This window comes from Denticeps clupeoides, chromosome 1 (genome assembly GCF_900700375.1).
Source record: "Denticeps clupeoides chromosome 1, fDenClu1.1, whole genome shotgun sequence".
NCBI lineage: Eukaryota > Metazoa > Chordata > Actinopteri > Clupeiformes > Denticipitidae > Denticeps > Denticeps clupeoides.
In genome coordinates, this window is record NC_041707.1 from 36524531 (window position 1) to 36537541 (window position 13011).

Below are 13011 nucleotides of genomic sequence, written 5' to 3' on the forward strand. Positions count from 1 at the left end.
ACAATCAGTAGTTACAGGGGACAGTCCCCACCTGGAGACACTCGGGGTTAAGTGTCTTGCTCGGGGACACGATGGTAGTAAGCAGGGTTTGAACCTGGGTCTTCTGGTTCACAGGCGAGCGTGTTACCCACTAGGCTTCTACCACCCTACCACCACGTCGGATTTTACATTTACACCATTTACCAGGCGCCCTTATCCATAGTCACCTACAATCAGTAGTTACAGGGGACAGTCCCCCCCCTGGAGACACTCAGGGTTAAGTGTCTTGCTCGGGGACACGATGGTAGTAAGTGGAATTTAAACCTGGGTCTTCTGATTCAAGTGTTTTACCCACTAGGCTACTACCATCCTATCATCACGCTTTCATGCGCACTCACGTTCACTGGATGTCATAAAAGATAAAAAAAAAAAAAAGCTTTTTGCAGATTGATAATGCATTGGAAATTATTTGCAGCTTCCTGGCATTGCGAGATTTATTCATTATTCACCGGTAATCAATCAATCAGTCGTTCAATCAACCTTTATTTAAATGCCGCTTGTTTACAATGTACGTTGTCACAAAGAGAACGGTGCTCAAGGCCCCAGCCGAGCAGGCCAGAGGCAACAGTGGCAAGGAAAAAAATATTCGAATTACATACATTCCTCATGTACATACTATATAATATTTAATCCCCGAACCGTCCACTTCACCGTTAGGTGCATTTTGTTGACTTTGCACCCGTACTCTGCACCGCGACAGCAACGTTCAGTCAAATCTCATTAATCTACTTAATGTGTGTGGTTTGTAGTGCTTGTGTAGAATCTGCAAATTGTGCATGGTTGGTAAATCTGAATATAACATTGTCATATATCGTGTTGTGTTTCGTATCGTATTGGTTCATTCATTCAATTTCAGAATTTTGTCAGAATATATAAAGCTTCATTTAAGATTTATAAGTAAGGAATACGTTTTGCACGAAACCTTTTTTTTTTTAAGGTTAGAAGATATCTGATACGACTGACACCCAGCGTTACGTCATATGTTCTCCTCCAGGTGCCTAGAGGCTGAACCCCACTGAACCCCTGGAGAAGAAACTCCACCCGCAGGCGTTCCACTTGTCCCCAACTTTTACTAAATAAAACCATATGAATTGAATCACACCAGCATGCTTTGTACCGCTTGGAATACAGAAGAGGGAAAACTTTCCAGAATTGTGAGCAGATACAAATAGAATTTTTTGCACTATATATACATGGTAAGTGAATTAAGTTAAATCTCAATACATAAAATAAAATGATAAAATCAATGAATAAACAATAATCTTGTCATATTATCAATCCACAAATGGGTTTTTCACAGCCATCAATTGCAAGATATAAATAAGAAAAGCTCTTTGTTGTTCTTGGCAAAAGCACGCCAGGTTTCCATATGGCAGATCCATTACAGCTGCAGCTCTTCCCAGAGGTGCTCATATCTCACACAGCATAAATACAATGTTGCAGCACCATTAAATCCACTAGAACTTCACCAGATCACAGATATATTTAAATACAAGGTTTTGAAAGTTTGATGTTAATAAAAGACAATCAAACATAAAAAATAAGATTGTAAAAAAAAAAAAAAACTTCATGGGAAAACCACATGAGGGAGACAAACTACACACTAAGTAGGGTATGAAGATATGGTCGTAAAGCAGAACATCTGGTTTAGTAACATCCTGCACTGTTGAAGACTGGCTGTATGGACGAGAAACATCTCACATCTGGAGTGTGTGTGTGTGTGTGTGTGTGTGTGTGTGTGTGTGTGTGTGTGTGTGTGTGTATATATATATATATATATATATATATATATACACAAATACCCACTTTTTTGACTGGTGTACAACTCCAGATGTGAGATGTTTCTCGTCCATTTATTACATATAAAATTCTATTATCATAAAATTGTATAAAACTACATTACTGATCATAAAATGATATACAACACACATGGTCACCAGACAAGAATATTCAGTTGTTTTCATCAATAACAATATTTTATTGTGGTACATAATTATTTTATTATTATTTGATTTCCAAAAAGGACGTGGGATCAGCCATTATATATATAAAAAAATATATATAAAATAATTATGTACCACAATAAAACATTGTTTTCAAAGAGGATGAGAACAACAGGAAATTTTTGTCTGGTGACCATGTGAGATTGGCCAATCACAGCTCCATAAGAAGAGCAATACAACCAGCGTGCTTCTAGTCATTGTTCACGCCCTTATTGTCGATTGTGGCTATGAAGTAGCACGCTGTTTTCCGTCAGGGTCTCACAGGGCATCCCTGTTCTTCAGTCATGTCACACAACAAGGCCCATGTCTTGCTCCTGATGTTGGTATTCAGACAAATCTGCAGGACACGACAAAACTGTGTTGTGCCGAATTCGCGTAGTGTGAGCCCAGCATTGTGTGTCGGACCATCCTTAACACAGCAGGCATGTTGGCGTTATTGAAATTACAATAAAGAACAGGGCTTTTTGGTGAGGCCTATCCTCCCCCATGTTCCACGACTTCCCAAGACACCCATACACTTACGCCGCCGGTGTGATCAGAAACCTGCAGGGGCGGCGGTGGCCCTGGAGGTTAAGGAATCAGCACTGCAATCGGAAGGTCGCCGGTTCGAATCCTGATCTGCCACTGAGCAAAGTGCCGTGGTTAAAAGCAGAGGGCGCGCTTAGTTGTGTCACCGCGTGCTGTGCTTTCGTTTAACAATTATGAATACCATCAGGAACACTTCATCTACAGGGAACCACAGGGACATTTTAGATCTTGTCCTTTTAAGAGGAGATCCTCTTACAGCTCCACTGCCATTCGAACAAGGACGTTGGTGTCAAACGTCGGTGTCGCTGCTGTCCGGAAGGGTCAGAAACTGACCGCTGATGTAGGGCGTGTAGATGCTAAATATAAACATAACAGTAGTCCTCGCTGTCATGGTTTCTAATGCTGCTTCTCTGTGGTCGGGGAGGGTATTTTATTTCCACCCCCACTGGCCGGGCGACATGTCCATTTTCCCTCAGCTGTGGAAGAAACTTGGGCCGAACACCACCATGATGACGCAGGTGAACACAAACATGAGCCAGAAGATCACAGCCAGCAGCTGGACGCAGAGCAAGTTCTTACGCTGCTGCCTGAAGGCCTCCGCCTCCCCCTCCAGCCCGGCAGTCGCCGCGGTCCTCCTCCTCCTCCCGTCCTCCTCGCTCATTTGCTCCACCCGCAGGCTCACCGTGGGCAAGATGATGAACCGGGCCTCGCGGGACTCAAGGGACACCACCACCCGTTGGGTGACGGTGGTGGCCAGGCGCGTTGCCACGGAGATGGGCATGCGGAAAGACACGGGCGGCAGCCGAGACAGGGTTTTGGAGCTGGGGGGCAGGGCGTGGGCATCGCCGGTCTCCAGCTGCGTAGGGTGGCGGCAGAGGGGGCATGAGATGGAAGCTGGGTTTTCCGGGTCTGGAGAGCAAGGGGTCGCGTGCCGGATCCTCTGGAGGCACTCGGTGCAGAAGACATGGAGACACTCCAGCATGCGTGGGCACTTGCTGCTCTGGTTGTACTCCTGGTAACAGATGGGACACTCCACCTCCCCTTGGTCCCCCAAGCCTGGGTTCTCCTCCTGAACTACCCCTGGGATCTCAGACATTGTAGGACCTGGATGCAGGGGGCTGTCTCTCTGATCTCAGTCCAGACGTTGGGTGTGGGTGTTGTTAAGAAGTCTCGAGTTTCTCCGCTATTCCCAGAAATGAAAGAAGAAGAACATTGTGACCGGCGCTGTGATCTTTTTTATCCAAACTTGCATGTGTTTCGGCCTTGGATGTCTTACCAGGGTCAGCTGTGTTTATGGAAGTTCACGGGAGCAGGAAGATATATGGCCAGCTGATCTCAAACCTGTTGACAGAAGCGGAACGTTTTCATGAGGCAGCAGTACTGACGAATTCTTGTGACCTTTTCAGCCAAATGAGGTTAATTAATCACGGTAATGAGAGTGTTCCAGTAATCAAAACAGCCCTCGGCCCATTTCTTGTAAAGCTTACACAGATGTTCCCAAAATACTAGACCCAGCTAGTCTCAGACGAAAAAGATGGGGGAAAAGAACTGAAATGAAAAAAAAAACCAACAACATCTATTTGCTTAAAGGTGAAACATGTAAGATTTGGCCTCTTGCTGAACTTTGTAATCCATCCAGTAGAGAGCAGTATATCACAACCGGTCATCAAGGAGGTTGTGGCCCACTGTTGGCTAAAAGGCCATCTTTAAGAATGAAGTGAAGTGAAGTGATTGTCACAGTGAAATTTGTCCTCTGCATTTAACCCATCACCCTGAGTGAGCAGTGGGCAGCCATGACAGGCGCCCGGGGAGCAGTGTGTGGGGACGGTGCTTTGCTCAGTGGCACCTCAGTGGCACCTCGGCGGATCGGGATTCGAACCGACAACCTTCTGATTACGAGGCCGCTTCCTTAAACACTAGGCCACCACTGACCCAATCTATTAACAACACTGAACCAAGCAAATTAGGGTGTGTTAACGAATAAATACAACAACAGGAACATTTTATTCTGAGAGTTTACAACTAAATAGAAGAACACAATAAACAGATTTCTGCTGCACTGTCATGCTGTCTGTGTGAACTAGGGCCTGTCTTCTGTTCTTTCTTTTTACTCCTACTGAAGAATAGAGAATATGAACAACTACCAATACTTGTCACTGTTGGTAAAGTTATTTTTTTCTTCTAAAAAGGTAAAAAAAAAAAAAAAAAGGTTAAGACATGCCATAATTGGTGCAATAGTAACTCACCATCATGCCTTCAGGTAAACAGTGGTAATATCTAGATATACAGTACAGGCCAAAAGTTTGGACACACCTTCTCATTCAATGTGTTTTCTTTATTTTCATGACCATTTACATTGGTAGATTCTCACTGAACACATCAAAACTATGAATGAACACATATGGAGTTATGGATTTAACAAAAAAAGGTGAAATAAATGAAAACATGTTTTATATTCTAGTTTCTTTGCTCTGATTACTGCTTTGCACACTCTTGGCATTCTCTCGATGATCTTCAAGAGGTCGTCACCTGAAATGGTTCTCCAACAGTCTTGAAGGAGTTCCCAGAGGTGTTTAGCACTTGTTGGCCCCTTTGGCTTCACTCTGCGGTCCAGCTCACCCCAAACTATCTCGATTGGGTTCAGGTCCGGTGACTGTGGAGACCAGGTCTCCACTTTTTATAAGTACATAACTCCACATGTGTTCATTCATAGTTTTGATGCCTTCAGTGAGAATCCACCAATGTCATGAAAATAAAGAAAACACATTGAATGAGAAGGTGTGTGCAAACTTTTGGCCTGTACTGTATCTCTAGATATCTATACATACATAAGCACATCAGTACTAATGTTTAATCTGTTTAAGTTAAAGAATTTATACATGTAACAATTTCTCATAATTTTGAAATGAATTAAAGATTCGCTCGGATGTGTGGACAAATAATGCTGTCCATAATTTCAATTACATGGAGCTATCTGTTTCGACATCCCATAACGTCTGTCACATGGCAACGGTCACTCAAGGGGATTGGCCATTTCAGTCTCCGCAGAGATTACTATTTGGAGGGAGCTGGTGATGTAAGGCAAAACAGCCGCAATCAAGTTGTTTACAACCATTCCCTCAGGCCTGGAGCTAAAAATAATTCAGTAAAATTGTAATAAAATGTACTTTTAGCAACGTGGAATAAGGCTGTTTTTTCGACAGACAATGAATACATATGAAACATGCACATCTCCCCCATTATATTGTCACATTACAACGGAATCTAGCACATTATGCATGTTAACACACTTACACTGTTATATCTTGATATACACAACATGCTGAAATATTTGTGGAATATAGGTGCCTTGTGAAACAATCTGAGAAAATACCAGTGCATCATAAAAACTATTGTGAAAAGGTTTTTAATGAAATTAAATTGCACGTTACAAACTGATTGTTTTATAATGTAATTTTTTTAAGATGCACTTGCACTTGTACTCTCTAGAATCATGAGGGTTGGCCTCAACTGAACATTGAAAGAAGTCGGGACGTACTCACCTTAGAATTCACTTTGTCTGATGGAAGATTTTGGTCCACCACTACCTGCCAAACAGATTGTCCATGCTTATCACGCTGTTCGGATGCCGCTGAAGCGGAGAGAAAAGACGGGCCGTGATGGCTTGATGACGCACGTGTGTTTTGTTCTCCTTCAGTCACACGTCTTCATATCAGTACCAGTCTGTACAATTGTGTGGCCTTTTCCAGTATTTTGTCTCCGAAACGCCGCTGAGCCTCTGGCTCGCTGTCTGAGGGCGGTCTCCCAGTCAACGCCCCTTCGACGCTGTCCCCCGATGCCATGTCTTCTCCCCTGCCCACACATCGCTCCTGGTTTCCCAGACATTTATTACCTAGCAATGCCTTGGTTACCAGGAGAGGGGCCCATAGCCCCTTGCCAAACCCCACAGGGGCTCCCAGCTTGTAGCACCTTGCAGAGCTGAATGACTTTCAACTGCAACTGGCACGTTACTAATGGAAAGCCTGTCTGCTCAATTCACAAGTGGTACAACGGGCCTTTTTATAGGAGCAATAAGACTTATGGATCAGTCCTGTTTGGTCATCCGTTTCTGTTTAGGATCGAAGGGGTTCAGTTCTGCAAAGCACCGAACTCCAGCTTCTACCTGATCTTTTCACAAAGCCCTTTTACATTTACAGCATTTATCAGACGCCCTTATCCAGAGCGACTTACAATCAGCCTACTGCACTTACAGTAATCGGTCCGGAAGTTGTATTTTTAGGATAGTGCCTGTTTACTTACAACGTCATCATGAGGGGTCATAGGTCAACTCTGTCTCTGAATCATATTGAATAATGGAATGTATTTTTTTAGCGCACACTTGTTTCTCACCTGTTCGACTTTATTTCTCAGCCTTGTATGGCTTCTCTGGTAAACGTTTAAACTTCCTTCCTCATGGTGGACAGCCAGCAACAACATAGCTCTTCTTGGGAAGCCTGCAGGACTATAATGAGTTACCTCTGCACAACAACAACGCACGTGTCCCAGCATGCCGCACTGTGCCAGCTTTCAGATCGCCGGCATGCCTTTTGGGTGGGTGCACCACGCCTGCTGCAAAACACTTACATGGCTCTCAAAGATCTCTTAAAATATCAACTGTTAGAAAAAGTGATTTGTTGTACTTTAGTGTGTCAATTGTCACTGTTGACAATGACATTGCATTTAGATGACAAATACAGATGACAAATACAACTCAGGCTTAACTGTCCTGCTTTGGGACACAAACGTAACAAGTTGTTTGTTACCCTCGAGTCTACTATCACCCCAGATTGGTGGATTCTTGTAAATCATGGCCCCGGAAAGAAAGGAATAGTGTGGTTTTATTATATTGTTATTTAGATTTCTTATTATTTTTACAGCATTTATCAGACGCCCTTATCCAGAGCGACTTACAATCAGTAGTGACAGGGACAGTGCCCCCCTGGGGACACTCAGGGTTAAGTGTCTTGCTCAGGGACACATTGGTAGTAAGTGGGGCTTGAACCTGTGACTTCCCTAGCCTTACCCACCAGGCCATAGTAATGACATAGTATAGAACTACTAAAATATAGCTTAAATAAACTTTATCCAAAGGTTCACATGTTGTTTTTGATAAGGTCATAGATGAATAAAGGTTTGAGATTGGTGTACTCAAGCAAAGTGTGATCCATGGCCTTTAAAAGCCTGACATCTGATTATTCCTGAGGCCAGTGGCAACAGAGTGGCAACGCCATTTCCCGATCCGTCTCTTCCCTGCGGGACTTTTTAGACACACACACCCACGGCCGCTGGCGGCTTTCAATATTATTTTTGTTCAGAGCACGCGGGTTCGCCACCCCTTGTCGGGAAAGAGGTCGGTGTTCGTCAGGAGCCATTGAATCACAGCCTTCAACAAGACATGAAAAAAGGTCTAGAATGCATGTATGGACATCTCCACAATCCACGAGCAGTTCTAAAAGAGGACTGAAAACATTTCTTTTTCAAATGTTGAATTTCGGTTAAGGAAGCGGCCCCGTAGTTTGAAGGTTGCCGATTCAAATCCCGAAGCGCCAAGGTGCCACTGAGGTGCCACCGAGCAAAAGCACCGTCCCCACACACTGCCCCCCATGCGCCTGTCATGGCTGCCCACTGCTCACCAAGGGTGATGGTTAAAAGTGGGTGGTAGTAGCCTAGTGTGTAACACACTCACCTATGAACCCTCTTGTGTCCCTGAGCAAGACACTTAGCCCTAAATTGGACTGTCCCTGTAACTCTGGATAAGGGCGTCTGATAAATGCTGTAAATGTAAATGTAAAAGCAGAGGACACATTTCGTTGTGTCACCGCGTGCTGTGCTGCAGTGTTTCTCAATGACAATCACTAAATACAATGTATTGCACTGTGGACCAGTTCCAGGCTCCATTTTATCAACCCACTCTGAAATAACCAAACCAGAGCTCAGACGTTGCCACTTCAGGCTGAAATGATTAGCATCGTGCCACGCAGCACCGCTCGTGCCGTGTCCTTTACTTCCGTCGGCGCGAGGGACGTGCCTGGTGACGTATGACGTCACGCTGTTTTGTTTACGCCCGCAGGCACGTCGCCCCGGAGCCTCCGCCCCGCCCACCGCGAGTTCATATGCGGCGCGCCGGGCTCCGCTCCCCGGCAGCGATGAGTCCGGACGTGGAGTGCGGGATCTGCTACTGGCGATACAACAGCGGCCGCCGGTGTCCCCGGGAGCTCCGGTGCGGACACACCTTCTGCGAGAGCTGCCTGGCCACCATGGCCGGGGACGCGAAGGTCGTGTGCCCGCTGTGCCGCCACCCCACCGCGGTGCCGGGCGGCGAAGTCAGGGGGCTGCTGCCGGTGGACGAGGCCGCCCTGGGGCGTCTGGTCTCCGCGGGAGTCCCGGACGCCGAGAGCCTGTCGGACGACGAGGGGCCGGAGAGCCCGTGCCAGCACGACATCGACGGTGACAGAGCGCCAAGCCCCCGGTCCAGGTCCGGGAAGGTGTGGAAGTCCTTCAAACGCTTCTGCAACAAAGTGATCGGGAACGAGTCGAGACCAGGCCACGGTAAGCGGTCCTATTCCGTGCATCACATCTATAATGTCGTGCTATAGCACTAGTCAGACTAGATTCAGCTCTGGTTTAACGTGAAGCTCTTTTATGAGTAGATCTAGTATTCGAATCCAGTTTGTCTAATTTTCTCTCTTGGTTATGTCTTAGATTGTATGACCAATGAAGACATGAGGGACATCGTCATCATGGCGAGTTACCTTATGTGACGCAGGAACGCCGCACAAGATGCCCATCTGGTACCAGCCTTGTCTACATGGACGTGGCACCCTGAACCTGGAGCCGGGTCACGGTGGCTCTACCCGTCCATATGGGTCACGTCTGCGGCCAAAGTCGCATTTCATTCAGTATTCTGGGTTTTGTATAGTATTCGGAGCTATTTATTCGCAAAGCTGTTCCATGTTTTTGCTTCTTCTGCTATTTATTTTCATACGGTTTTGTACATGAAATAAATGATTTTATACAAAGTTTTTTTTTTTATTTTGTCATTTATTGTATGTATGGCATTCAACATCTTGCCTAGCGTTATGGAAGCGGCCCTGTAATCAGCCGGTTCGAATCCCGATCCGCTGAGGTGCCACTGAGCAAAGCACCGTCCCCACACACTGCTCCCCGGGCGCCTGTCATGGCTGCCCACTGCTCACTCAGGGTAATGGGTTAAATGCAGAGGACTAATTTCACTGTGTGCGCTGTGTGCTCTGCTGCTGTGTATCACATGTGACAATCACTTTTTAATATATTTTACAAAGAAAGGAATACAGGACGAGATTTAAGCAGAGATGGATGTACTAATTTTCACTTCGATTTGTATAATGGACTCAGTCTTTTAAGGTTTATATGTTCCAAAATAAATAGATATGTGCTGTCTGGATATATCATAATGCAGGTGTTCCCGCTGGAAAATGTTGAGCGCGGGACGAATGTTTTCGCATGCGTAGCCACAGAAACATCACAATGCGACTTGCATTGCGGTGATGTCACCTCGCGTCAAGTTTCTGTTTGCTCAGTCAGAACTTTGGCCCTCGTCACACCGTCACACTTACAAGTATGTCATCATGCTCGCGTGCAGCCTTGGACGGCGCCCCGTCTATTTATGGTAAAAAAACCTGTCAGCGGGTGTGTAATGCAATGTACCTGGCTCACGTTTCGGTTGTGTGGGCGTCGGCTCGGCTGCCATTTGAGAAAATTACCCGGCCTGTTTGCCACAGACAGAGCAACTTCACCAAACTGGATAAACAGGCGGCAACGCCCCTTGTGCCCATGGGGAGCTGCAAATCACTTTGGCAATTAAAAAGCGTGACAGTGTAGCAACGGGCCAAAATATAAATGCTTAAGCTCTTCCCTGCCCTGAGGATATAAAACCAGGATCCGCCTCAAACGAACGTTGAAAGGAGAACGCCATGAACCCCTGACGACCGGTGATCAGCAACAAAGCTAATTGGAAGCAATCAGAGTGGCTCCGCCCACCTTTTTCCCAGGCCGTGCAGGTGCGGCTTGTCCGCTGATGCGGAGCGTGCCCAGATCTGCACGTTCGGTGTGGCAGGCTAGCCCGCGAAATTGGTGTCTTGTGCGGTCGTGCCCTTTTTGTCGTTGCGCCTGTCTGTTGGTTTTATGTGCGCCTGCCTTGAATATGGCGCTTCTGAGGTTTTACGTGCGGTAAGTGTCTCGATGTAAGTCACGTTGCTTTGGCATCGTGAAATGAGTTTCCTCACAAAGCGCTTTGTTCCACAGACTTGGTCTGGTCTGTTTAACGTTGGCATTAACCCCAGAACAAGTGTACTGTAATGAGTCAGAAATGGGTAAGCAGCACAGCAAAAGTGCGTATTTAATCGGTAGTAAAACGTAACTAATAAAAAATAAATACATATTGCATTAATGTGTTTTACCTATGCCAGTATTTATCTTCTAAAGGCAGGGATGTCTTCAGTGGCATCGAACCTAGCAGCAGCCAAGACGTCCAGAGTGTTCCGCCAATGCGTCCTGCTTGGGCGTCTGCAGGAAGTTTGGATGTCCGCCAGAGTGATGGTGCATCTGGTACAGACCAGGCAAACATCAGCAGGCATGCATCCGTTTCCAGAGAAGTCCAGTCTTCATCCAGCAGTGTGGCATGGGACGCTTCAGCAGGACCAAAGCAACCAATGGACGCCTCCTCTGATTATCAGAAATTTGGTCAACTTGCTACAAGCCCTACAAGTGTGTTTAAAATTGATGAAACCGTCTCTATAATGAGACAAAGTGCTCGTAGTGGCAAGTCTGCCCAGCTTTTTGGTCTCTTCCCAGAAGACGTTCAAGTATCTGCAGACCAACTGCCTCTTTCTGCCGACCACACCTCTTACGTTGTCCAATCTACAGAAAGCCTAATGGCCGCGCCTGACCGGTTGGTACCTCGCGACACGTTTTATTCTGAGTCGGTCACCTTTGGCCCAGCATCTAATGGTGCCAGTCCGTCTTCTGATTCGTCCGAAGTCAGCGCTAATGTGGGTGACTTCAAAGACAAGGGCAAAAAAACTGCGTTCGTACAAGTGTGGCCGAGCTATGTTTTCAAAGGGTCTCAGAGTGTACCTGCCTCAAGCAGCAACCCCGTTCCGGTCCCAGGGAACATTAACACCGTCCAGGTGCCGCCATATGGCGCCAGACCCTTTTCTTATGGGACTCTGCCTCCGATGAGTTCTTTTGTGTCCAGTTCAAATGCCGACAAAAGCCAGCAAAATTTGATTAAAGTGGTTCCTAGAGGCAGGTCTGCTTTTCTGCAGTCTAGAGACATGACGTTAACAAGCACTAGTGGAAAACCTTCCTCAAAGGATTCATTCTATCCGTTTAATAGCAACCAAGGAAAGAACGCAATAGAAGGCGGCAGAGTGGATACCAGCGAGGTTAGCACGAGGCTAAATGGCGACTGGCCAAGTCCCCGTGGCTCAGGACCTCAGGAGGACGTCAGAGTGAGTCACTCTTTCACTGGGTTCGGTCCGCGCTCGTCCGGCAATGTGTCCCCTTTACTGAGTCATGTCCAACTCTATGGCATGAGGTCATCCTACAATAGCTTAGAAACAGATAAATTGCAAGGAAATCATGGCAAAGAGCAGGAAGATGAAGGCAACAACGATGGCTACCCTACCACAGAAAGCAAACCGCAGGTTAGGGCCTATGGAAATGTTTGGTCCAGCAATCCAATGAAGTATCCTTTTGTGCAGCAGAGCCTTCCGATCTTTGGACCTGTTTCTGGTGCTGCCGCTTCCTCTCCCGGCAATGCAGGGTTTTCTCCGTCTGAAGATGCTCAGAGTAAAGTCCGGTCTTTCCTAAACTTGATCAAACCCACTGCCACCATCAGAAACAACCAGGCGGGATTACCAGCAGCTGGCATCTTTAGGCCAGGACAGTTCAGTAACCAGGTGTCTCAAGAATTCACTCCCCCCTCTGGTTTATCTTCGCGTCCAGCTTGGACACCTTTTAGTGCTGTTGCACAAACCCGTAGCGGCGTTCCAAGCAACAATAACTACGGTCTTGGAGAAGCTCAATCTGGACTACCTCTCTTCCCTAATATAATCCGATATCAAGCGCGTGCAAAAGATTCTGCCTTCAGTGGTACTGAGCCTAGCAGTTTCATGGCAAAAAATGGACCCACTGGTGAAATCGCTAATGGTGTAAGTGGTCAAAGGCCAACTGTCTCCAGCAGCCAACCAAAGGCTGGCAGCATTTGGCGGACATTGCAGCCTCTCCATATTTTGTATCGGAAGACGAACCCTAGTCAAGGTCAATTGGGCCACAGCAACCCCTTGTACAACAGCTCTAACCCAAAAGATTCTCCTCAAGGTGAGAATGCCATTGTCAAACCATCCAGTGACCCCCAGAC

The 13011-nt window shown here is 46.4% G+C and overlaps 2 protein-coding genes across 3 annotated transcripts; one reads left to right on the top strand and one right to left on the bottom strand.

Moving 5' to 3' along the window:
* Positions 1-2052: 2052 nt before the first annotated feature.
* On the bottom strand, positions 2053-7379 carry LOC114801700 (uncharacterized). Of its 2 annotated transcripts, XM_028999918.1 has the most exons (4): positions 6960-7379; positions 6113-6201; positions 3847-3911; positions 2053-3753 (listed from the first exon to the last, which is right to left on the bottom strand). In XM_028999918.1, the coding sequence occupies exon 4, from the start codon at positions 3664-3666 to the stop codon at positions 3043-3045; it is 624 nt and encodes a 207-aa protein (XP_028855751.1). In that variant the 5' UTR covers positions 3667-3753; positions 3847-3911; positions 6113-6201; positions 6960-7379; the 3' UTR covers positions 2053-3042. The 2 variants fall into 2 exon arrangements, with proteins under 2 accessions (XP_028855751.1, XP_028855761.1); XM_028999928.1 differs by lacking the exons at positions 6113-6201; positions 6960-7379 and adding an exon at positions 5100-5158.
* Positions 7380-8724: 1345 nt separating this feature from the next.
* On the top strand, positions 8725-9631 carry LOC114801707 (RING finger protein 227). Its single transcript, XM_028999943.1, has 2 exons — positions 8725-9158; positions 9312-9631. Exons 1-2 carry the CDS (start codon positions 8756-8758, stop codon positions 9368-9370), a joined length of 462 nt encoding a protein of 153 aa, XP_028855776.1. The 5' UTR covers positions 8725-8755; the 3' UTR covers positions 9371-9631.
* The last annotated feature ends 3380 nt before the right edge of the window (positions 9632-13011 follow it).

Bases quoted from the DNA above. Each gene is read 5' to 3' on its own strand.
- LOC114801700 (XM_028999918.1), bottom strand. From the start codon at position 3,666: ATGTCTGAGATCCCAGGGGTAGTTCAGGAGGAGAACCCAGGCTTGGGG.
- LOC114801707 (XM_028999943.1), top strand. From the start codon at position 8,756: ATGAGTCCGGACGTGGAGTGCGGGATCTGCTACTGGCGATACAACAGC. The intron at 9,159-9,311 runs GTAAGCGGTCCT...GTTATGTCTTAG, and splicing joins CGAGTCGAGACCAGGCCACG to ATTGTATGACCAATGAAGAC.